The 26,488-nt window shown below is 35.2% G+C and overlaps 1 protein-coding gene across 5 annotated transcripts in view; it reads left to right on the top strand.

Moving 5' to 3' along the window:
* DLG1 (discs large MAGUK scaffold protein 1) overlaps positions 1–26,488 on the top strand; it is a 97,103-nt gene that overhangs the window by 55,615 nt on the left and 15,000 nt on the right. Inside the window, exons 8-15 of one of the 5 annotated variants that reach the window (XM_032171966.2) lie at positions 3,197–3,263; positions 8,107–8,203; positions 16,345–16,386; positions 17,058–17,093; positions 18,840–18,890; positions 19,760–19,861; positions 20,120–20,292; positions 25,574–25,683. In XM_032171966.2, the coding sequence (XP_032027857.1) occupies positions 3,197–3,263; positions 8,107–8,203; positions 16,345–16,386; positions 17,058–17,093; positions 18,840–18,890; positions 19,760–19,861; positions 20,120–20,292; positions 25,574–25,683 (678 nt within the window). Of the gene's footprint in view, positions 1–3,196; positions 3,264–8,103; positions 8,204–8,921; positions 8,956–16,344; positions 16,387–17,057; positions 17,094–18,839; positions 18,891–19,759; positions 19,862–20,119; positions 20,293–25,573; positions 25,684–26,488 lie in introns of all 5 variants that reach the window. The other 4 variants (XM_032171967.2, XM_032171968.2, XM_058427073.1 and 1 more) reach the window with 4 other exon arrangements.

Here is a 26,488-nt window from a genome sequence, read left to right as displayed (position 1 = left end):
AAAAAAAAAAAGTGATGCCTCCAAGCAGAAATTTATCTAAAGCTACTAGTTGCTGAAAACAAAATAAGTATATATTAAGTCAGTGTGCCATTTAGCTATACCATTGAAGAGAAAACTGAAAGTGTCTGTGGTTGATGTAGATAAATAAGAGGACTTAAATTTTGTGTTTTTGGTGGCATGAATTTCTTCCTTCATGCCAAAATTTTTGGAAATATCTGGTAATATGCTTCACTTCTTTTCCTTGCTTAAATTACATATATTGGTGCAGTTCACTGGTCTTTTCTCTTTGCTTTTAATGATTATATATAGTTAGGTAGGTAGGTAGAGTGATTGATTTTTTTAAGAGACAGGGTCTTGCTCTGTCGCCCAGGCTGGAGTGCAGTGACATGATCATAGCTCACTGAACCTCAGACCCCTGGGCTCAAGCTATCCCCCCACCTCAGCTAGTAGCTGGGACTCCAGGTGCGTGTCACTGCACCTGGCTAAGTTTTTTGTTTTTGTTTTTGTTTTTTTGTGGAGATGGGTTCTAGCTATGTTACCCAGGCAAGTCTTAAACTCTTGGCCTCAAGCAGTTTTCTCACCCCAGCTTCCCACAGCTCTGGATGACAGCTGTGAGCCACTGCACCCAGCCCTGATGATTCATTTCAGTGATTCATGGATGCATACTTACCACATAGCAAAAGTAGTTAAGGACAGGCCCTCTTTGCAAAGGGTGGTCCCAGCTTAAAGGACCCCTTCTAAGGCCTATGAAGTGCTGTTGAATGTCTCTACTTTTGTGGGGAAGGTGTTAAAATGTCATTTCAGAATTCCCCCAAGATAGCTTATTTATGAGATCTGCTTCATCTAAATCATTGTCTAGAAGTTCTTTAAGAGCTTTTTAAAGTAGTAGTAGTAAGATAGCCAGCAAAAATAGTTAATGAGATAATAAAGAAATGTTGATTATAACTAGTTAATTCATTTTAAGTCGATTATTCTGTAATAAACTTATCTTTTTCTTATTAGTTGGATTTATACCTATTTTGTAACTATTTCTAGACCTTTATTTATTTACCTGTTTGTAGAAGTTGAAAAGTAATATCATTATAATCAAGATTTATAATTATGATTTTCGGGCTTATAACTGCTGTTGGCTATATCCGTATATTTAGCATGATCCAACTATTTGGCTAGACCTTCCAGTTGATGACAAATCCTCTTTTAGCAATGCAGCAAGCAGCATAACTTTTTTCCAGAAATAGAACATAGTCTGCTTTAAATTCGGAAATGCTTCCTCTATGCCTTGTTGAGTCAGTAGAAACCTTACATCTTAAATATCAAGGTCAGAGCTCCCAAAAATTGTCTTGCTTCTTGGAGTCTCATACCTTGCAAAGGCTTTCTGTGCCTACACCCAATAATAAACACCGTTGGCTTCACTGGAGAGATTTTTTTTTTCATTTTGCACAAAAATTTTATAAGATTGTGTTTCAGAGCAAGCAAAATGTAAGAAAGATATCTCGAGACCTCTGCCAGTTTCCGAATTCATGAGTAGCATTGCAGAATATAATCTTACTCCCATAAAATACAGTAAGAAACCACAACTAATTATGCCATTTCGTTCTTGAATGTATTCAAAACTTACCTTTTCTTAAATAGAACTATCTCTTTCTTAGACCTCTTCTAAAATAACATAGGAATTGTAATTCCTACAATTCTTGGCTTTCAGGAATAATATTTACAAATATAGACAATTTAAGTTGCTGAACTATGTAGTAAACAAGATAATGATTAGAAAACAAAGTTGAGTTGTAAATGCTCACCCACTAAATGCTAGTTTTGTGGTGCTGTTATTAAGTACCTGGGCAAGATTATAAATTATTCAGGTCATGGAGCCTCAGAATTGTTCTTGAATAGTAAAAATCATGAGTTTTAATTTTTTTTTGTTTGGGGTGGGGGATGGAGTCTTACTCTTTTGCCCAGGATAGAGTGCAATGGCACAATCTTGGCTCACTGCAACCTCCACTTCCTGGATTCAAGCGATTCTCCTGCCTCAGCCTCCCAAGTAGCTGGGATTACAGGCACCCACTACTGTGCCTGACTAATTTTTGTATTTTTAGTAGAGACAGGGTTTCACCATGTTGGCCAGGCTGGTCTTGAACTCCTGACCTTGTGATCCACCCGCCTCGGCCTCCCAAAGTGCTGGGATTACAGGCGTGAGCCACTGCACCAAGACTTAAATTTAAAATTTAAATTCATGAATGCTAAGGTCCTGCTGTACCCATAGTAAAACTAAATAGATAATAAGGAAAAAATAAAATACTTTATTCATAGGCTTGTTTTGGTAGGCTTTTCTGTTATATGCTAACATAATTGCTATGTTGAAATTGGAGAATTTATGAAAGCTTAATTTCTATGAAATTTTGCAAGATTTACGTTAGTGTTACAATCTACATAAAAATGTGTTTCGTTGTAGTTTTATTTGCTTGCTTATTTTGAATAGGTAAAGTTCAGAATTTAAAAGATGTGAAGGCTTTACAGGCTCCCTCTCACAACAACCATTTCACCTCCATAGGGGTAAAGATTAACGGTTCTTATGTATCCTTCCAAAAATACTTTAAAACTCTTACTTTAATAACTGTAACTGGCTATTTATATATTTACACACACACACACACACACACACACACACACATATATCATTAGAACCAGGCTTAATTTTTAAATATTCCACCTTTTTGTTAAAAGTTTCAGAGCTATAGAAAAGTAAGTACAAAAATGGCAGTATACAATGAACATCCACATATCCTCCCACTTTCACCAATTTTTAACATTTCGACACATTTGCTTTCTCTAGCTTAATTTTTAGCATATGTGCTTCATGCAAAGCTAATACTTAAAAACAAACAAAACTTGGAAAACTGTTAAACTCAGAAATGGTGCCTCATACTTTCATATAATTTTGTAACTGAATATACATATAAAAATATACACATATGTACTGTGTATTGATAACTTCATAACATCAGGTTTTGTTTCATAATAAAATGAGCCCTTTATTTCATTTTTCAGCAATTCTAATTTGGGGATGCAAACCTAGATGGCTCCTAAAGGTTTTAGAGTATAAAAATGCCCATTATAAAGATAACAATTCTGGTTATTTCTAGTAAAACCCCTAGATATGTTTGGTTTACTTAAAAAATAACATTCTGTACTTTGACAGAGTTGAGAAGAAAGAACGAGCCCGATTAAAAACAGTGAAATTCAATTCTAAAACGAGAGATAAAGGGGTGAGTATTTGAAATCTCTACATTTTCATAATTCCTGTTTGAACTACATTGTTAAAATGAAAAGGATTTCGCTATCAAAATTAATCATGATCAGTTCTTGCCATGGTGCTTTACAATGGTAGATACTTAAGTAAGCATTTGTTAAATTAAAGCACCCATTTCACAGACCCTTCCAAATTATCAAAACTATCATTTGATATATTATTAGCAACATACTTTTGGTCAAGCTTATTTTTATAAATGAAATGTATTTGACCTTCATTCGATTTCCAATTAGAAATTTGTGTTACTAGGCCGGGCATGGTGGCTCACGCCTGTAGTTCCAGCACTTTGGAAGGCCAAGTCAGGCAGATCACCTGAGGTTAGGAGTTAGAGACCAGCCTGGCCAACATGGCGAAACCCCGTCTCTACCAAAAATATAAAAATTAGCCAGGCGTGGTGGCAGGCATCTGTAATCCCAGCTACTCGGGAGGCTGAGGCACAAGTATCACTTGAACCCGATAGGCGGAGATTGCATTGAGCCCAGATCACACCTCTGTGCTCCGGACTGGGTGACAGAGCGAGACTCCATCTCAAAAAAGAAAAAGGAATTTGTGTCACTAGTGTTAATCATGGCAGATAATTTAATAATGACCCTGCTAAGAAAATAGGCATTTCAGAAATGCTAAGTCATAATCCTTAGTTTACAAGTTGTTGCCAGTGAATTTTTGGAAATTTTTTTGTTCTTTCCCCACATTATTCCTGCTATAATTTCTTAAGAGAATTATGTTTTAAATGTTGGAATCAATATGAAATTTTATTTGACAGAAATAAAGTGCTACTCATGAGGAGAAGTTTGTAGATGATCAAGAAATACATCCATTAGCCAGGCTTGATGGCACACGCCTATAGTCTCAGCTACTTGGGAGACTGTGGCAAGATAATTGCTTGAGCCCTGGAGGTCAAAGCTGCAGTGAGCCGTGATTGCGCCTCTGCACTCCAGCCTGCGCAACAGAGGGAGGTCCTGTCTCAAAAAAAAACAAAAAGAAAAAATATATCGAGGCTAGGCAAGGTGGCTTACTCCTGTAACCCAGCACTTTTGGAATCCAGGGCAGGAGGATCACTTGAGTCCAGGAGTTCAGTACCAGCCTGGGCAACATAGTAGGACCCAATCTCTAAAAAAAAAAAAAAAAAATGTAAAAAATTAGCCAGGCGTGATGGCTTGCACCTGTAGTCCCAGCTGCTCCAGCGGCTAAAGTGGAAGGATTGCTTAAGCCCAGGAAGTCCAGGCTGCAGTGAGCCACGATCACGCCACTGCTCTCTAGCCTGGGTGACAGAGTGAGACCCTGTCTCGAAAAAAAAAAAGAAAAGAAATATATCAAGTCTTTCGTAATATATTTTAGAAGTGTATTTATTTTTCCTTCACTTTAAGTCCTTCTGCTTGCATCTAAATATTTGGGCCATCAATAGATGAGGAAGATGGTACAGGCTTCATCTCGTACTGGTGGATGTAATTCTTAATAACCCTGAACTCACTGCAGTGTAATATTCTAACAGTAAGCCTGGAGAACAAACTGATACATGTTACGTTAAATACCATTTATAGCAATGTTTTATATTTGGGTTTTTTTAATACTAAACAAAATTTTTATAAGTCTTTGATAATATTTGAAATGAATGTGGAATGTTAACTCAGCAAATAAATTTACTCTCTGTACATCTCTGGTATCACTAAGCACTCAGACTTAAAGCTTTAAAATTTAAAAGATGAGACATATCTTTGGTTCAAGAAGTTAAATCTGAGAAAATTATATGTTACATTCCATTTTTTAGAAATGACAAATTCCTTTAAAATTTACCTGTAGCTTTCAGAAAAATTCCAAATTATGTAGTGTGATCTGAAGCAATATTCAAATAGAAATTTGTATTAGAGGAAAAATCCCAGGTAAATGCTCAGGATTTGAAAAGTGTGAATTTTTTATGCTTGTTTTATGTATATCTTTAAAAATGATTTAGTACAATATACCATCAATAAATTGAAAAAGAGGTTGCATGTTGTAACTTTTCTTTCATACTGTAAGGAGTTAACTGAATTAACGACGTGTTTAAATCTTAGTCTTGTTTGTTGACTGTAACCAACTTTATACAGAGTCACTGTGTTCTAACACAGCACCAAAACTATGCATGATACTGAGTGGGGTAAAAATACGCTTGCCATTGATCCGAACTGCATTTCTTCCTATAATACCATTTCCTACTTCTCCTCCTCCTTTCCTTACATAGTGATGATGGACTTCATTTTTACTACAGACTTCCAACATTTTAGTTTCTCATTAACATGTCTAGCATTCATTTGGCTATTTTGAAATACTACATGTGGAAATTATGTATTTAGTTTGACAGTAAGTATTAAATGTAGTACTTCTGATTGAAAATACAGAGAAACTGGAGGTAGCAAGTCTTCAGTTTCGTGTTTTCCCTACACATTTTTGTCTTGGTTGCTTGTGCTATTTTTTTCACTTTTAATAAGTTCTTCACCTGGAGGATATTAAATGTGATACAACTAATACATTTCTTAACTAACAAGCGTTTCTCTCTGTCCTATATTATGATATCTTTATGATATCTCATTTTGGCTAACTGCAAAGATAATAAGAATCAGACATTTTAAACTTCATGTTTCTTTTGGTTGTTTGCTGTGAAACTGACTCTGACCACTATAGATGCAGTAAGAGGGATGAATAAACTTTTATAAAAAACACATCAGTTGTATCAGATATAAAAATTATTGCTAAATTCAAAACCATTGATTCTTACGAACGAAAAGATTTAGTTTTTCCCTAAATTAGATTACCATACTTTTTTTCTACTAAAACACTTTCTCCTCTTTCTCCTTTCTAAAATATGGATTTGAACAAAGATTTTTATTCAAATAATGCTACTTGACAGTTTATAAAATAGTTATAAGCCCAGATTTCTCCATAATACTTTTTCTGTCCATTGAATTTTTAACTTCTACTTAGAGTTGTCTTTTATCTAGTTCCTCAGAGCCTTCAAACTTTAAGATTGAAATCAAGATAGTCTGCTTGGCTAATGAACTGTGAACTTTTTAATCCTGAATTAATTATATGAAAAGGTAAAAACGAAAGTTTAACCTTGTTTTTATAAAGATCTTTATCAAAATAAGTCTTCTCAAGTCATAGAATTTGAGCTAAAAGTCACTTTAATCTACTTCACTTTTTTTTTTTTTTTTAATTTAAAGAAAAGGTCTCACTCTATCACCCAGGTTGGAATGCAATGGTATGATCATAGCTCATTGCAGCCTCAAACTCCTGGGTTCAAGTGATCCTCCTGCCTCAGCCTCCCAAGTAGCTGAGACTACAGTCATACACCACTGCTCCCAGCTAATTTTTTTTTTTTTTGAGATGGGGTTTTGCCATGTTGCCTAGGCTGATTTTGAACTCCTGGCCTCAAGCGATCCTCCTGCCTCGGCCTACCAAAGTGCTGGGGTTACAGATGTGAGCCACCACACCTGGCTGCTTCACCTTAATCACCTGGCATCACATGCTTAAAATAAGGGCATGCCAAAAACACATTATTCTTGTCAGCATACTTCAAAATAATAATACAGCATCTTAAGATGTGTATAAACTCATAAAAATCAGAACAAAAAAATCTATTCTTTATATTTTTCCCTTCCCCCTCCAAAAAATAATAATTCTTAGTGTCACTGGAGGTAAGCCCGTTTCCTTCAAAACATGAATGCCTATGACAGAGAAATGACAAAAGAAGCTATTTCTCTTTAATAGCCTCATCGTTCTTGTGCTACATGCTCTTAAATCTATGAATGCACAAATGAGACATTCAAGGAAAAACTTGTTTCCAGCATGTGCAATAAGAGACATCAAATCAACTGCTCAGCTCCACATTACAATTATGTATAAACTGTTAGAATCTTAATTGCCTTGTGGCTTTGGTGGACACCAAACTTTTTATTCCCTATGAAGGACGCGGTGCCAATGATTGGATGTGGTTCTACGTTATTTAGGTGTACTTTTTTTTAATAAGTAGAGTAGAACTTAAGAATAAATAAGTCAGTACTGAAGCATTCACGTTGGTCAGGAGACTTCAGTACTGAAGCATTCACATTGGTCAGGAGACTTCTGACTCTTCTTGCTTGGCTAAGAGATGGCATTGATAAATCTCTTGCTGGACTCTGTGTGCTTGATGGACCTTTTAGTTTTCTTCCCATTTTCTGGCTCATAAGCATTTAGTTACCTTTTGTCCTCTTCCAAGAATATATATATATATTTGTTTTTTAAATATTCAGCATTAGCAACTGTCTCATAATCATTTTGGTTTACTTTTTAAATAATGACTTTTCTATTAGCTCATCGTAGCCACAAAAAAAGAGATAAAGGAGTAACTGGTCAGGCCAAAATAAAATGAAGATTACTAACTAATGAATAAAATGTAATTGAACAGCAAAGTAACATTAAATAACTTTTGCTGTAGAGCACTTAATACTTGAAAATTTTTCTGGAAAAATATGGATTAGTATAAACAAATGTTAGCTTGGTTTGTACTGTAGTAGTAACTGATTTGCCTTTTTTTGTCAAGTAGCATTTTTATTTTTCGGTATAAATGAACCACGCTCTTTGAAATTCTTAAGTATTTTCAGTTGCAAAATGTTAGAATTTATACAAAAGTAGAAATTCACTTTATATGAGATTAAAGTAAAAATCATATCAAACTGCACACTGTGGTCATAGGAGTCAGCTTCCACAGAGCTGCTAGGCTGGGCCTTTGTACACACAGACAGTAGACATCCCTTTGTTTTGCCCCTCCTTCTCTTCTTCAGCAGTCATTCAATGACAAGCGTAAAAAGAACCTCTTTTCCCGAAAATTCCCCTTCTACAAGAACAAGGACCAGAGTGAGCAGGAAACAAGTGATGCTGACCGTAAGTATGTGGATCCAGTGGTCAACTGAAAATAAAATGGAGAGGGACCTACTGCCCTGCAGTTGGTTGTTACCACGGAGACAGTTTCAAGAGCTGCAGCAGGTTGCTAATTGTCTTCAAGGGCAACATAACAGTTATAAATTAATTTGTATGCCGATCTTAACTTTTTCTGGCACCTTAGGAATTCTTAATTTAAAGCAAACATTATTTTTCAGTTATATGTTTATAACTTGAACATATAAATATGTATAAATGCAGTTATTTGAAGGAAAGATTTTTATGAAAAACACAACATTCATACATTCAAAGAATATTTTAGAGGAAGAACATGAATACATGAGAAGCTACCTGTTGATTTCTAGGTATAACATGGCGAGTCTGATAACTGTATTCTCTGGAATCATTACATGTTATCTTATTTCTTCATTATATGTAGACAATCTGGATTTTACTTTTAAAATAGCAAGAAATGGTCTAAAATTTTGCTTCTGTACCTAAATCAGCCTTCATGCTAGAACTTTCATTCTTTCAGTAGATTACCGTTAACAGCTAGCTCATTTCAAAGTTCTAGAAATCTGTGAAAATGCTCTGTAAGATATATGTACCTGTAATGGTCTTGGAACTGTCTCTTACTGTAGCACCAATTTTATGCATTACTGACAACTATTTTCTTTGATTATCTTTTTATTGCTTGCTCTCTGGGGACTACCCTCTACAGGAGATCCCTGACGACATGGGATCAAAAGGCCTGAGTAAGTGATCAAAATACTCCCAAGTTATTTTTTAACCTCCATCTGCAGACCTACCTTATTCAGACACATTTTGAGATTCATGGTAGTGCCTTTCTGGCATAAGGAGGTGTATGATTTAGATTGCTTTTAGAATTTTCATGTTTGTCACATGCTTGGGACTTTTATTTCTGTAATACATAACTTTTTGTTTTTCTTTTTATTTTTCACGTATCATTTGAAAAATTCTCTGCTCGTAACTATATTTTCCTTTTTGTAATTTTTACGACAGTTACTTTTGCTAGGAACTTTTAAAATATAAAAACTTTTAAGATTTTTTTAAATGTACCCTCATTATTAGAAGGTAGAAATATGCTTTCTTGGAGTTTTAATGTTCCCTTTTTTGTTAAAATAATTTAAAATAATTTTGATTATGTGTTAGAAAAGCATTACTATAAAGGTATAAAGCACAATAGAATACTACGCAAGTAGTAGTTTATTGAGGGGATAAGTTGTGTATCTCTTTTTTTTTTTTTTTGAGAAAGTTATAAGTTACCACAAGAGTATAAGAACTATTTTGTTGTTTCCTTTAGCTAAGGTGTTGCCTTTGTTTTTGGTTTTTGTTGCTGCTGTTCTTGTTCAATTTTCTAGCTAGTTACTTAATCTTCATATAAAGCTTCACACAGGGTCTAGTATGTGGAAGACATTCAATAAATGTTAGAATGAATGAATGAAGCAAGAAGCCATTTTAGCAAATAAAATTTTTAATTTGTGTGTTTTCAAATTGCTTAACTGAAAATTTACCAAACATTACTGAGTAACTTTAGGTGACAGTGAGTGATAGAAGTAATCTTTTAATCTAACATTTTCTAAATGGTTCTTTCTATTTAGATTATTAAACATTTTGAAAACTTCTTTGTAATTCATTGATCATTAAGCCTATAGCCAGTATCTTTTAACTTTCTAAGACCTACATTAATAAACATTAAATTTTACATAAGACATTTTTCTGATTTATGCTAAGTTCATACTGAAATTTTAATCTAAACTGCAGGTACTTTTATTTCAACCATGGTGATTTAAGTTTGTATTAGATTGAAGACAGTATGTTTATGTACAACTCTTTCTGTTAGACACACTTTGTTATTTTTGCATGTGCCTTTATAGGATTTAGTAAGGGCCACAGATTTCCTATCACTAGTGACACCCTTACATTTGGGGAAAATTATCAATGAAAACCTCTAAAATTGGACCATACTACCACAGTTTATGTATGCTATAGAATTTATTTTGAGATTGATAACATACTTTAGAGGTGGTATGGATCAACAAATGGACCCACAGATTTTTCTTATCTGTTTAGTGAACAGAGACATAGGAAACTCATAGAAAAAGAAACTAAATGAAGAATTTGGTTCCCATATTGATGTTATAATAGATGATCACTATACCTTGACCCTGTATCTCTGGTTTTGATGGAAGAGTGGGACTTTGGAAGAGAAATAATATGAAAAATGGTAACTGATTATCAGACGACATTATTCAGAAAAAGATTTTATTTTCTGGAGAGTGACCTAAGATCCCTTGAATAATAGATTTCTGTGCTTCATCTGAGAGGAATTAAAAGAATTTATTCACCTGGTAACTTGATCATCAGATCAAGATTTTATTCAGAAAATGTTGGAGAAGACAGAAAAATATCAGTAAAATTCTAAAACTGGATATGATGGAGGTTATCACATAAAATAGATGATATAAGGCAGTTGACAAGGTGCCCATGATGATGTAATAGTAAATACTGGGAAGAAGGGTGTGTTCAAGGACATTACTTGTGGCCTCAGTTACTTACATTCTAAAGTTAAGAATGTAGGGAATAAACTAAGCAAAATCTTCAGAGACTTTAATATAAGAAAATAAGTGCAACTTAATATAGGTAGTCATCAGGCCTTATTGGAACAAAACTCATAAAAGAACCCAAAACAGAAGGTTAAGTTATTCCAGAGAACCAAACCTATTGAAGAGACATGGAATAACACTGAATATCAAGAAAAAAAAATGTATATCTGCTGTAAATTCACACAACCTGTGAAAAATGGGGTATTTAATTGAAGAGCAGACAGAGAAACAGAAGTGATACCATAGAATGCTTTGTATAGACCTGAATTCATTTGTTCTTTATTCTGAGAAGGAGAGAGTCAAGTAAATTATTGTTTTCCCTGTTGACAGTAGAGAAAACAGTGAGAGAAATCGCCTTATCAAACCTAATTTTGCTAAACAGAACTAATGAGAGTACAATGGAAGTTTGGGAGAATGCAACTAAATCATCATTTGTGAAAAGCTAGAAATAAAAACCTGTGCCGCTTTTATGCTTTAAGGAGGTAATTTTGAAAAAGCTCAAGGGACTAAAACTAGGTAAGATTCCTTTAACAGAGACTGAAAGGAAACATAACTCAATAAAAGATACATAAGGTACTCGGAAGTAAAATTACGACATAAGATTTGAGATGAGATTTGTTCTTATTACATGTAGCCTTTCCATTTTTACAACTTTCCATGTTGTACCACACCTCAAAAATTTCCTCAGGCACGTAGGTTTCCTGTTACATATGTCTGTCTTCTCATTTTAAAGACGTACGCATAGTTGTGCAGAGCTTGCTTCTAAATGCCAAAAACAGACTTATTTTCATTTGCATTACAAATAAGATGTAAGAGTAGTTTCATTGCTTCAGATTGTTGATGTAGTATTAGAGGAGAGCAGAAGAGAAACATGATGTACTCTATCAGGAAGAAGCGTTTGAGTACAATGATAAATTGGTTAGAGAGATCTGAGATAGATCTGTTCATCAAACATCATAAACAGAGTGGGCGCGGTGGCTCACACCTGTAATCCCAGCACTTTGGGAGACTGAGGCCAGCAGATCACCTGAGGTCAGGAATTCGAGACCAGCCTGGCCAACATGGCAAAACCCCGTCTCTACTAAAAGTACAAAAATTAGCAAGGCATGGTGGTGCACACCTGTAATCCAAGCTACTCGGGAGGCTGAGGCAGGAGAATCACTTGAACCCAGGAGGTGAAGGTTGCAGTGAGCTGAGATCATGCCACTGCACTCCAGCCTGGGTGACAGAGCAAGACTCCGTCTTAAAAAAAAAAAAAAAAAAACCTATCATAAACAAAAATAAAAACTTGAAGAATTTATTTGTACCGTGTATGTCATGAGGATAATATCTTTATAAATTTTTAACAGGTAATAAGAAACAAGCTAACTCTCCATTAGAAAACTGGACAAGAGGGCTCAAAAGATAAGCAAATGAAATAAGCATATAAAAAATGTTTCATTTCCCTAGTAGTGATAAGCAAAATGATGTTTTACCTCTCACTTTGGCAGACTTTTGTTTAAAAGGAAAGCCCATGATGGAGAGAGTGCTGCTAAATGCCTGCTTTTAATGTATTACAAGTAAATAATGTATTACAAGTAAATGTGTGGGAGTGTAAATTGGCACAGCCTTCCTGAAAAAGCACATCTTTTGACCCACTAAATCCTCTTCAAAGAATTTATCCTAAGGATGTAATTAGAGATGGAGATAAAGCCTTATATTTCAGAATGCTTATTATAATATTATTTAGTAGTAACAGCAAAAATAAAAAATTAAAACCGTGGTAAAATGTCTTACAGTTGGGAAGTGCCTAATAAAGTATGATTTATCCATACTATGTAATATTACATAACCATCGAAAATCATATTTAAAGATAATGACATGGGGAAATGCTCACTATATGAAAAAAGTAAAATGTGAAACTACGTATATTGTCTCAGTCTTAGAAATAAACGTATGTTTGGAGCTATTTTAAATAGTGTTGCTTTGAACATTCTTATACATGTCTTGTGGTAAGCATATGTATGCCTTTCTGTTGGGGAAATATCTAGGAAAGGAATTGCTGGGTCATATAGATACACATTTGTCCAGCCTTAGTAGCTATTGCCAATTAGTTTTCTAAAGTAGTTTTACCAGTTTGCCCATTCCTAGTACATGAACTCCCGTTGCTGCATATCGTTATTGATGCTTGACATGTCTGTTTTGTGTTTTCATTTTTGCCATTCTGGTGGATGGCAGAGACACCCTTTGTGGTTATAATTTGCATTTCCCTGACAAGTAATTAACTTGAACACCCTTCTGTATGTTTATTGGTTATTTGACTGTCTTCTTTGGTAAAATGCTTTGAAGAGGAACATTTTCAATTATTTTATTTTTCTATTAACATTCCAAACAATTATGATGATGCTATTCTGAGGACCATACTTTGAGTAGTGAGGCTTTTATTGTAGAAGAGCTAGGTAAAATGATACTTGAAAGAAGCTGCAGAATTTGATTGTTGTGTAGCTTTTGGCAATCTTAGAGGGTTTAAGGTGAGTAGGAGAAATCTCAAAAAAAAAAAAAGACAGTGAAGAGATTTTGGTAACTTAAACTCTTTATTATATAAATATCAGATATATTCAATAGTAGAAGAGTAGTAAAAATAAACCCTGCAGGTATTTGTTTATCCAGCTTTCATAATTGTCAACTGAACATTTACCAATTCTGTTTCTCCTGTACTCCCACTTACACTCTTCCTCCATTCACCCCATTGCAATAACTAATTTTTCTTTAGTTTACAAACTGGAGATTGCAGAGGGTAATACCAATACTAATATCAACAGAGTAACTCTTTTTTTAATGTGGCATGTTTCTGGGTATGAAATTTAAGGAAATAGGACAAAAAGTTAAAAGGTATATATAAATGAAGACATTCATAATTGTTGATACTTGTGAAAAACAGTTTAAAGCAAATGAAAATATCTAATAAATAGCAAGGTAAATAATTTATCAATCTAATAGAATATGATACACCAATTTTAAATTATTGCTATCAAGCCCATATGGTGACATGGGAAGAAATATTTTAATATAAGCTTTTAAAAAACCTGCCATTTGGCCAGGTGCGGTGGCTCACGCCTGTAATCCCAGCACTTTGGGAGGCTGAGGCTGGTGGATCTCCTGAGATCAGGAGTTCAGGCCCAGCCTAACCAACATGGCAAAACCCCGTCTCTACTAAAAATACAAAAATTAGGGCGTAGTGGTGCACACCTGTAATCCCAGCTACTCAGGAGGCTGAGGCAGGAGAATTACTTGAATTCAGGAGACGGAGGTTGCAGTGAGCTGAGATCTTACCACTGCACTCCAGCCTGGGCAACAGAGCAAGACTCAAAAAAAAAAAAAAAAAAAAAAAACCTACCGTTTTACATATGCTTACATATATTAGTAAATTCTGCTTGCAATTTTTAAAGTCCCTGCTTTATTTAAAATGTATGTAATCATGATTAAGAAAGTTATATCTTGTCTTTGAAAGTGAGAATAACAGACTTATTTTTCACTATGATAGCAATTCAAAAATCTTTTTATTTAATTTGAAATCTGAAGTTCAACCATTCATTGTACGTTTTACTAGTGACACTTGATTTTAGGAGACTCTGTGAGTGGTGTGGTATAGCAGATATTTATCTTCAAACTTTTTTCTTTTTTGTCTTTGTTTCTTAGAGACAGGATCTCACACTGTCACCCACGCTGGAGTGCGGTGGTGTGTTCATAGCTCACTGCAGCCTGGAACCCTTTGGCTCAAGCAGTCCTCCCGCCTCAACCTCCCGAATAGCTAGAATTACAGACATGCACCACCAGGCCCAGCTTTTTTTTTTTTTTTTTTCCAGACGGTGTCTCTCCATGTTGCCCAGGCTGGTCTCGACCTACTGGTCTTAAGTGATCCTTCTGCCTCACCTTCTGAAAGTGCTGGGATTGCAGGCGTGAGCCACCATGCCCAACCTCAAACTTTTTTTTACCTTAAAACATTTTATTTCCAGCCAGGCGCAGTGGCTCATGCCTATAATCTCAGCACTTTGGGAGGCCGAGGCGGACGGATCACGTGAGCTCAGGAGTTCAGTATCAGCCTGGCCAACATGGTGGAACCAGTCTCTACTAAAAATAGAAAAATTAGTTGGGCATGGTGCTATACACCTGTAGTGCCAGGTACTCAGGTGTCTGAGACACAAGAATAGAATCGCTTAAACCTAGGAGGCAGAGGTTGCAGTGAGCTGAGATCGTGCCACTGCACTCCAGCCTGGGCAACAAAGGGAGACTGTCTCAAAAAAAAAAAAAAAAAAAATGAAATTTCCAGCTGGGTGTGGTCGTTCACACCTGTAATCCCAGCACTTTGGGAAGCTGAGATGGGAGGATCCCTTGAGGCCAGGAGTTTGAGACCAGTCTGGGCAACATAGTTGAGACTTGTCTCTTTTATTAAAAAAAAAAAAAAAAAAAAAATTTTAACAGGACATGGTGGTACATACCTGTAGTCCCAGCCACTCTGGGCTAAGATGGGAGGATCACAGAAGCCCAGGAGAGGAGGTGGAGACTGCAGCGAGCTATAGTCATACCACCGCCCTCCCACGTGAGCAACAGAGTGAGGCCCTGTCCCTTTAATTTAAAAAAAAAAATTAAAAATTCAGATTTCCCTGTGTCGTTGAAAGTTTTATTTTTATTTTTTAAAAATAAAAGTATTAGTCTTTGTTTAATTCAAGGGAGATATTTGTTGAGAGAATACTTGAGATTACATTTACTTGGATGAGAAGAGTGCCTGTTGTTTTACCAAACAATAAAGTCATGAAATGGGGTCACCTTTAAGGAGGGGCCAGGCAATTTCTGGCTGGGTGTGTTTGTTTTCATTGTCTTTTTTGTGTTTTGCAAAAGCCAGCCAGTGTCAATCTTACCAAAGCAGAGTTTCTAAGAAATATTAGTTGGTTTTAAAATGCAGTGCCACCATTGGTGCGTTCCCTTCCAGCTGAGACATCTGAATTTATGACTTCTACAATCCTTTATCTATATGACCTCAGAAACATGGATTTTCATCTTCAGAAACAGGAGCGAAGTTGGACTGAGAATAAGATCATCTGTTTATTTTTAATTACAGACATCCCTTCATTAAAATGGGCATCTATTTGTTTAACTATAGTTTGTCCCCTTTGCCAGTTACTGCTGTTTCAAAAACTTAAATAGTGCCAGCGGTATTTTCTCTTTTGAGTTTTATGTCTACATTTGGACTAATTCAGGGTCACTTAGCCCTTTTTGTCGTATTCTACTTGCTATTTATAATAGATTTGTTCAGAAACTGTGTTGTACAAAAATAAGGCACTGTCCTTAATTACAAGTTTTCCTTTGCTAATATATATTTATTATTTGAAAAAACTAAACGTTTCAAAGAAAATAAAAATGCTTTTAAAAAATTATTTTGTTATATAGGCTTATATCTCAACATTTTATTTTGATTATTTGCTTTTTAAACTCATGACACTGTTTTCTTTATTTTTTTCATTGTCCTGTAATTTCAGAGCATGTAACTTCTAATGCCAGCGATAGTGAAAGTAGTTACCGTAAGTGTCTTAAGTTACTTGTTCTTTTGTAATCTCAAGTAATACATCCTCTGCAGGGGTGGAGGGATTCTCAGTGATATGTTCTAAAAACCTGAAGTTATATGATTGTTATTTTAAAATCAGGGAGAGACAAGTAAAATTCTGTACTTGAAAAAATCATATATGTAGAGGTTAATTTATAAAATTTTAATAAAATACTAAAAAGTTTAGTATTATTTGTGTACATGATACATATGTATATGTATTTTTATAAGAAGTAAATAGTTAAATGGGGGAAAACTTGTATTTTGACATTCTGTTTAGTAATTCTGTTTTTAACATGAGCACTAAAATAATATTTTTCAGTAATGCTAAATTATCATTAGCTTTATTTCCGCTTGTATTCTTTGTCACCAATACTGATCTGGGTCATGTCATTGTTTGTCACCAACACTTGGTGAACAGAAGAAATAAGGAAACATTTTCAATGATCGCCCGAAAAATAATACTAATTTTTTTTTTGCTGTTTTATATTACATTCTTGGTTTTATTAAGTGAACTGCACAAGCATGTGATGTTTTAAACAGACTTGGGCATGGGAGAAGGGGAGGGTACATAATATCAGTTGTAGCACCTTAAAAATTAAAATTGCTTTTCTAACTTTCTTTTTTTACTGCTGTCTAATATGAAAGTAATCTTGATTACAGATGAGTATGGCTGCTCAAAAGGTCCATCCTGTTAATATCAGTCCCTAATACTTTTTTCATGTTGACAGTATATACTTTTAACCATCATTCATTTGGTTGATTATTTTTCTACACAACAGTTACTTAATGATTTTTTTTGGTGTGGAAATGATTTCCTGTATTTCAGCATTTTATTGCTTATAACCAGAACCCACTATAGGGTAGTTAAGTGGCTTTCTAGGCTAAAAAGAGGTAATGAAAGTATATACTGTCTCTCACCATTTGCATGAATTATTAAGGTGTGAAATATTCAAATTGCATGTGTTTGCTAGTATGTAAGCCATGTTTCACATCCAGTACTTTAAAAAACAGCTTATAAAATACCAGTTTTGTATACTTTGATAATAAAATTGAAAACAAAGAAATACTTCTAAAGCAGAAAAGAATGTTTATGCCAATGTATGGATTTACAAGACCTACAGCTACATACATATAATATAAACCAATTGTAAAATTCATGGTAAAATTGTTATAGGATCTTGATAATTAAAGAGAAAATCTTCAAATACATTATCCAATATTGATTGCTTTCATTGAACCACTTGGTTAACACAGTATTTTCTAATTTTAGGTTTGGGGGTGAGGGGGGGTGTGTGTTAGTTTAAAACTCCTAGAGTTTTTGGCCGGGTGCAGTGGCTCATGCCTATAATCCCAGCACTTTGGGAGGCTGAGGCGGGCGGATCACCTGAGGTCAAGAGTTCGAGACCAGCCTGACCAACACGGAGAAACCCTGTCTTTACTAGAAATACAAAAATTAGCCAGGCGTGGTGGCACATGCCTGTAATCCCAGCTACTTGGGAGGCTGAGGCAGGAGAACCGCTTGAACCCAGGAGTTGGAGGCTGCAGTGAGCTGAGATCGTGCCATTGCACTCCAGACTAGGCGACAAGAGCGAAATTCCGTCTCAAAAAAAAAAAAAAAAAAAAAAAAACTCTCAGAGTTTTTAACTCTTTATTTCTTTTCATTGGATTCAGATATAATTTGTAGACTCTTTCATTTAGAGTATTTCCTAAGCTCTGAACCTTTAATTTAACCTTTAGAAGCTTTAACTTCTTGTGCTTTTAAGGTCAAAGCGAATATATTTATCTCCTTTACTATCACTGTTGTTTATTTTATTGGAAGGATTTAGTTTTATCTAAAGCTCTTTTTGACTCACATTAAATTTATTATTTTTTACAAAGTTGAGTTAGTGAATTTTTTCATCAGTGGAATAGTAACAATAGTTTTACCTTTGCATTTGTAATTTTTAATTTTAAGATGTAATTATTTTAAAAATAAAATATACTGTATTCAGTATTATAGTTGGTGGAACAAAAAAGTAGCATGTTTTTAATAGTAACAAGTTACCTAATATGTAGATAGATGATAGATAGATAGATAGATCTGCTCATTAAAGCATTAATCTTTAACAGATTTAATAATTCTTAGATTCTAAATAAAGGAGTAGCACATAGCATCACAAATGAAGATTTTTAGATTTCATTGTCTATAACATATAATATTGATTAAATAGCCCATTTGTATTTTGTTTTACATTTAGCAAACTCACTTTTAAGACTTTATAATTTGCCACTTTTTTTTTTTAACTAAATCTTGCCATAAAATACCTCTTTCCATATCTTTGCCATTTTCTCAGGAAAGTTCTAGTAATGTATATGTTGTTTATGAAGAATTAGATTAGCATCAAGTATCTTTACACATTTTTCATCTGTGCCTTCACTTTCTAATAGGTGGTCAAGAAGAATACGTCTTATCTTATGAACCAGTGAATCAACAAGAAGGTTTGTGAAGCCTATTGATGTTTTATAACCTTCTAGAAAAATATACTTTTTAATTTGGGGGATAAAAAGTCTCATACCCCCAAAAAATGTTGTATTAAAATTTTTTTTTACTACATATACACGTAGAAATTTACTGTGTGTTTTATGAAACAGTTTATTCCACAGTATATTAGAATCTAGTTATTTCATACTGACTTTTATATTTGTGTTTTATTTCCCAAGCAACTTTGTTCCAGTGTTCTTGTTAGCATCACTATCTTCCAAATAACGCTTTTTTGAAAATCTTGGAAGCATCTTTGAGCCTCCTCCTCCTCATCCAGTTAGGTTCCAGGCACTGTTTATCCCACTTCTTTCTTATTTATGACCTTTTCATCCCTTCTATCACAACGTTAGTTCTCAGTCTCACTACCAATCTGCATTATTCCAGCATGATCCCATACGACCCAGAGTTTACACTTGTTAGATCATCTTTCTGGAACACTACTACTGGGATTATATCACTTCCTACATCCAGTTTCTGTTCTGCCCTTCTTTGCTCTGCTTCCTTAGAATTTCTACTTCAAAGCCATCGGTAAAACACTAGACTTCATTCTGTCATTTGCAATGTAAAGAAACATTATCTATGAAAACACCAAATTTAACTTGATTGAATTATCAATATGACTTCTAGCAGAAGACTGAGTAGAGTTTAAGATCTTAGTCAAGATTATAAAAGAGCAAGTTATGCATCTTTGGTTGATGGTAGAGTGAGATGGAGAGGGAAGAAAAAAATTAGTCATAACAGTTGATATTTTTGTTCTCTGGTGAAATAAAATACATTGATATTTGTTGAATGTTTATTCCTTTTAACATGCAGTTTATCTTTATAGTTAATTATACTCGACCAGTGATCATATTGGGACCTATGAAAGACAGGATAAATGATGACTTGATCTCAGAATTTCCTGACAAATTTGGATCCTGTGTTCCTCGTGAGTAAACCAAACAAAAACATTTCATTGTTACTCTTAACATTTCCTGTCACTGTGTGTGGGAAAAATAGATATAACCTTTTTTTAATGGTTTGTACTTATTTTATCAGTTACTCTTCCATCCTCCATATTATTGTCCTTTCTCAGATTTAAATTAATCTGTTCTGTTGAACTTTACAATGATGTAAGTAGAAAATGGATTTATTGTGGGGTTTTTTTTTAATATTAAACACTTCCCCAAGTTTTTTTCTGTTAAAGATACAACTAGACCAAAACGAGATTATGAGGTGGATGGAAGAGATTATCATTTTGTGACTTCAAGAGAGCAGATGGAAAAAGATATCCAGGAACATAAATTCATTGAAGCTGGCCAGTATAACAATCATCTATATGGAACAAGCGTTCAGTCTGTGCGAGAAGTCGCAGAAAAGGTAAGCATCAGACTAATCCCAGAATATAGCTTCTAATCAGATATGCCTTTGACAGTATGAAAGAGTGGTAGGATAGATACAGCACTAATTAGTTTTGTTAATGTAATGAATTTGCTTACCTAAATAATTAATTTTCCATGGCTTAGGAAAGTGCATACAAGATAAAACAGGTAAATAAAGTAAACAAAGAAAGTGAAAATAGAAATGATAACATGAATGTAAGAGGAGAAGTTATTTTCAGGTCGTTTGCTAGAGATAGACCTTTTGTTTAGCCCTAGCTCTCCAGCATATATTATAAGGAGATAAGGGCCGGGTGTGGCAGCGCACCCTTATAGTCCTAGTTACTGAGAAGGCTGAGAAGCCTGGGAGTTTGAGGCTGCAGTGAGCTATGATCATGCCACTGAACTCCAGCCTGGGCAACAGAACAAGACCCTGGCTTTAAAAAAGAAAAGAAAAAGATCAATAAATCTAACCACTTAAAATTTTTAAAAACTTTTTTTATGGCCAAAGACTTTTTCCAAAAACTGTTGGAAAACACCATTAACAATGTCAAAAGACAACTGACAGAAAAAATTTGCAAGAAAAGTGCTAATATTCCCAATATATAAAGAACTCATAAAGACAGGGAATAGAGACCAGAAACCCAATAGAAAAAAAAAAATGGGCAAAAGATGAGAATACATAGTTCACACAAAATAAAATATAAAAATGGCCTTTGTACATAGGAAATTATGTTCAACCATAGTCATTATTAAAGAAATGTAAAGGCCGGGTGCGATGGCTCATGCCTGTAATCCCAGCACTTTGGGAGGCCAAGGCAGGCAGATCACCTGAGGTTAGGAGTTCAAGACCAGCCTGGCCAACATGGTGAAACCCCGTCTCTACTAAACATACAAAAATTAGCCAGGCTTGGCAGTGCATGCCTATAATCCCAGCTTCTCAGGAGGCTGAGGCAGGAGAATTGCTTGTACCTGGGAGATGGAGGTTGCAGTGAGCCGAGATCGTGCCGTTGCACTCCAACCGGGGTGACAAGAGTGAAACTCTGTCTCAAAAAAAAAAAAGGCCAGGCGGCACAGTGGGAGCTGAGGCGGGTGGATCACCTGAGGTCAGGAGTTCAAGACCAGCCTGGCCAACATGGCGAAACCCCATCTCTACTAAAAATACAAAAATTAACTGGGCATGGTGGTGCATGCCTGTAATCCTGGCTAAGGAGGCTGAGGCAGGAGAATCACTTGAACCCAGGAGATTGCAGTGAGCCAAGACTACACCACTGCACTCCAGCCTGAGCAACAGAGCAAGACTCCATCTCAAAAAAAAAAAAAAAAAAAATGTAAATTCAGAAGACTATAAACTCCATTTCTCCCCTATGAGATTCAGGGAGAAATGTGAGGACATTTTCTTGGTGAGACTGAGAGAAAACAGTCGTGCATTGCTACTGGTACTGCCTTTTGGAAGGGTATTTGGCAATATCTAGCAGCTTTCCTTCAACCCAGCATCCCACTTCTAGGAATTTATGCCAAAGATATACCCCAACAGTATGAAAATACATGGGCAAAAGGGTGTTTATTCATTGTAGCATTGTTTATAATTGTGAAATACTGAAAATCATCTAAATGCCCAGATAAAAGAGTGATTGAATTAATTTTACATTCACAAAATGAAGTTCTCTAAAACTGTTAATAAGGTATTTGAACTGATACACAACATGCAAAAGAATATCTATGGTATAAAATAAGAGAAAATGGGAAAATATAAATCTCTGCTCAGTTGTGTAAAAATAAGCACAGGAAAGGTAAATCAGAACTTAATGAGGTTGGTTACCTACAGAGGGAGTGAAGTAGAAAGGGTAGGGAATTTGGAGTGGGATGGGAAGGGTGAGGGGTATGACATTTCTCTGAGTATACATTTTTGTATTATTGTAACTTTTAGAAAGTATGTTAGTATTTTACGTATTTAAAAAAAATCAAAAAAGCAACAAAGATGGAGGAAAAGCAAAATGATGCACAAATAGAAACTGAACAAACCTGACTGTGTTCCTCTTTTCTTTCTTTAATTATTATACTTTTAAGTTTTAGGGTACAATAAACCTGAATGTATTTCAAATGAATAACTTAACTACATTGAAGAGGGGAGAAGTCTTGATCCCAGAGATTCTTTAACACAAGCTGAAGACAGAAAGATCTGTAAACAAAATTAAACTCCAATTAGTAGGTTTGTTGGGTGGAGTGTATGGGCTTACAGTTCTGAAACTAATATATGTTCTAGGGTCGAGCAAATAAACTAATACAATGACAGTAGTGGGAGTGAGGTTTGACTGTCAGAAAAAGGGAGAGGGTAGAATGAACTCTGTGATAATTGGATTGGAGATCTTAGATAATTAGAGTGATGAATATGAACCCATGAATTGTAATAGAGTAGATACAGAAATAGATGTGTATTTATATATATACACACGTATGTTTATTTGCCCTATCCACTAAGAAGACCTAAAAATAACACCGAATAAGCCCTGAGAATATCTGGGGCCCAGATCTGGGCTTCTAAATATAATTCGTTAATTAAAAGATCCAGGACTCCTTAGAGAAATGGCTGATTCTGGGGCCAGGACTGGAAAAGTGCAAGATGAGCCTATAACATTTTGCTGCCAGAAAAATAAAGAAGCACTCAAAGAATGATGAGGATATGTAAAAAGGCACAGGAACCAAGCTGTAGGGTCCCCCACTGGCCAAGTCTGAGATAATTTGAATATCAAGATAAATGATAATAACAGATTATAATACATAGAGTAAAATAAACATCCTAGAGTCCGCAATGATATAAACAAACACAGATGCCCCCCAACTTAGAATGGTTCAACTTTACAGAGGCGCAAAAGTGATGCATATTCAGTAGCAGCTGTACTTCAAGTACCCATACAGCCATTCTGTTTCTCACTTGTAGAACAGTATTCAATGAATTACATGAAAAATTCAACACTTAATTATAAAACAGGCATGTTGGATGATTTTGTCTGACTGTACAGTAAGTGTTCTGAGCACATTGAAGGTAATCTAGGCTAAGCTGTGATGTTCGGTAGGGTAGGTATATTAAATGCCTTTTCAATTTACAGTATTTTCAACTTGTGATGGGTTTATTGGGACGTAACTCCCATTATAAGTCAAGGAGCATCTGTATGTGGGTAAATAAGTGGGTAGAAGGGAACGCTTTGGACTGTCTACTAATCGAGGTAGAAGAAATGATTAAATTAGAAAATCTTTTGAAAACCACATGGTAGTAATTGTTTCCGGCAAAAACCATCAGTGTATTCTAAAATTAGTGAACATTTAATGAAAAAAGGGATATTTATATAGTCTCAAAGTGTCCTCCCCCAAAATACTTACCAGTTACAAAGGCAAAAAATGATAATTTTACAGTGGAGAAACCTAGCAGATAAAACCTTAAACAAGTGATCAAAATTAGCATCACTAGTAGTGGGACAAATAGATATAATATCGCCTCCCAGATTTGATGGACTGAGAAGGACACACATTATGTCTGTGGTATTCCTGCCAAAACTGTGTAACCTGCCATCCAAGAGTGAGGAAACACACAAACCCATAAACCCATAGAATATGAGGCATATTCTATGACATAAATATTTTATATTCTTCAAAAACATGAAGATCAAGAAAGACAAAGACTGAGGAACTGTGTCAGATTGACAGAGACTAAGGAGACTTTATAACTAAATACAATGTATGATCCTATGATCCTGAATTCGATCCTGGACCAGGACATTTTTGTATTATTTTCCAATAAGGAACATTAGATGGCCACTTGGAATCATATTGTGATTATATAAGAGAGGCCATTGTTTTTAAGAAAGACGAGGTAAAGGAGCATTATGCAGTTTATTCGCAAACTATTATGTACATATATAGAAAGAGATAAATAGAAAGAGATAAAGCAAACCTAGAATATTAATATTTCAGTGTCAAGTTATTAAAATGTTTAAGCGATCATGTAAAATATATCTGATAAAAGTAGATAATGGGTACATGGTGTCTATTATTTACTTTTCTGTATGTTTGGAGTATTTTACAGTATTAAATTTTTTATTTTAAATGTGCCCACCAAATTGAAACTATCACATATTGACTTGGACTCAAGTCCTTGGGTTAGAAGTTGCATTATGGGGCCGAGCATGGTGGCTCACGCCTATAATCAGAGCACTTTGGGAGGCCTAGGTGGGTGGATCACTTGAGGTCAGGAATTTGAGACCAGCCTGATCAACATGGTGAAACCCCATCTGTACAAAAAACACAAAAATCAGCTGGGTGTGGTGGCACACACCTGTTATCCCAGCTACTGGGGAGGCTGAAGCAGGCGGAAGTTGCAGTAAGCCAAGATCGTGCCAGTGCACTCAAGTCTGGGTGACAGAGCAAGTCTTCATCTCAAAAACTAACAAACAAAAAACTGAAGTTGCATTATGGGGGAGGGCCTGATTTCAAATGTATTAGAAGAAAATCTGTCATAAATAATAAATACTACTCTGCTTAACATGGAAATGCTCATCTCTATTAAAAACCTAAGTATCCTTTGTCAGTGAGTTTAAGCTTGTCAGAAAAATTGTCATTTAAATCCAGAATTGGGGTCCCATATGCTAGTTTATGAGTTTTTGCCAGTCCCTAATAAAATGAGAAATAGAAGGATTGAGTAGTGGTAATGACGTTTCACAAATTTGTTTATTTAAAAGGTTTGCCCTTACTCTAGGGTTTTTTATCTTTTATGAAATGATAGCTATGGGGAGATGGTAGTTTGGAGTCTTTATGGATACCTTTTCTTGGCAGAATGAAAAATACGAACCTGGGCCTGGCACAGTGGCTCATGCCTATCATGCCAGCACTTCGGGAGGCTGAGGTGGGAGGATCACTTGAGCCCCAGGAGTTCAAGACCAGCCTAGTCAGCAGAACAAGACCCCGTCTCTTAAATTTTAAAAAAAGGGAAGGAGGGGAGCTCTGGTTTTCACCATTTCGAGAAATAACTTATCTGTGAAAACCAGGAACTGTATTTTCATTCCTTTTTAAATATAACATTTGTTTGAAAATGACAAATTAATTATGTATATTCAGCCATTTCATTTCCTATCTAAAGTTTGCTGAGAGAAATGACAAGTTTGCTTAAAGTGAACAAGGATCCAAACACATCATGATTTAGACTGTGGACCTGTAGGAGAAGTACCTTTGATGCTATTGAGAATATTTGGCTCACTTGTTTTTTTTCTTTGTTCCCTTTATTTTAGGGCAAACACTGTATCCTTGATGTGTCTGGAAATGCCATAAAGAGATTACAGATTGCACAGCTTTACCCTATCTCCATTTTTATTAAACCCAAATCCATGGAAAATATCATGTAAGTGTAAATGCCTAAGGCATAGCCTCTGTGTACAAATTCAGTCACTGTAGGGTAATTTATTTACTCTCCCTGCATCTCAGTTTCTTTATTTATAAAATTGAGATAATAGTAGTATGTATATTCACCTCAGATTATGTGGTGAGGATTAAATAAGCACTATGGGTTATAAATTGTCATTGTAATCATCATCATTAATATTACTAAAGTATAAGGTACATGTGTTAGAACTTTAAATAGCCCCACGTGACTAGTGGCTACTGAAGTATGCACCACAGCTCTCAGGTAACCATTAAGAGAATAAAAGAATATATAACCATTACCTGATACTTTCGGGGGACAAAAAAATAGAATCTAAGTAAAAATTAAGAAAGAGCAAATAGAAACATAGAACAAGTGAGGCAGAACCATATAAATCGTAAGATGGTATAAACTAAAGCAAATATTAGACTACTAGACTAAATGTTCAATTAAAAGACAAGGATTGTCAGAATGGGTGAAGAAAAAAGTAAATTCTATGTGGCTTTCATCAGACACACCTTAAAAATTAGGCTATGGGAAGGTTGAAAGTGAGAGAATAGGAAAAGATATACCATGCTAAACTAGGCTGATTTTTATATTGCTGACGAAGTATACTTTAAGGCAAGAAGTATTACTTAGCTTGAGAGTGACATTTCATGGCCGGGCGCGGTGGCTCACGCCTGTAATCCCAGCACTTTGGGAGGCTGAGGCGGGCAGATCACAAGGTCAGGAGATCGAGACCATCCTGGCTAACACGGTGAAACTCCGTCTCTACTAAAAATAC

Source organism: Hylobates moloch, unplaced genomic scaffold (genome assembly GCF_009828535.3).
Source record: "Hylobates moloch isolate HMO894 unplaced genomic scaffold, HMol_V3 SCAFFOLD_13, whole genome shotgun sequence".
Taxonomy (NCBI): Eukaryota; Metazoa; Chordata; class Mammalia; order Primates; family Hylobatidae; genus Hylobates; species Hylobates moloch.
Note: the sequence above shows the minus strand (reverse complement) of the source record. Positions and strands in the feature narration are given on the sequence as shown.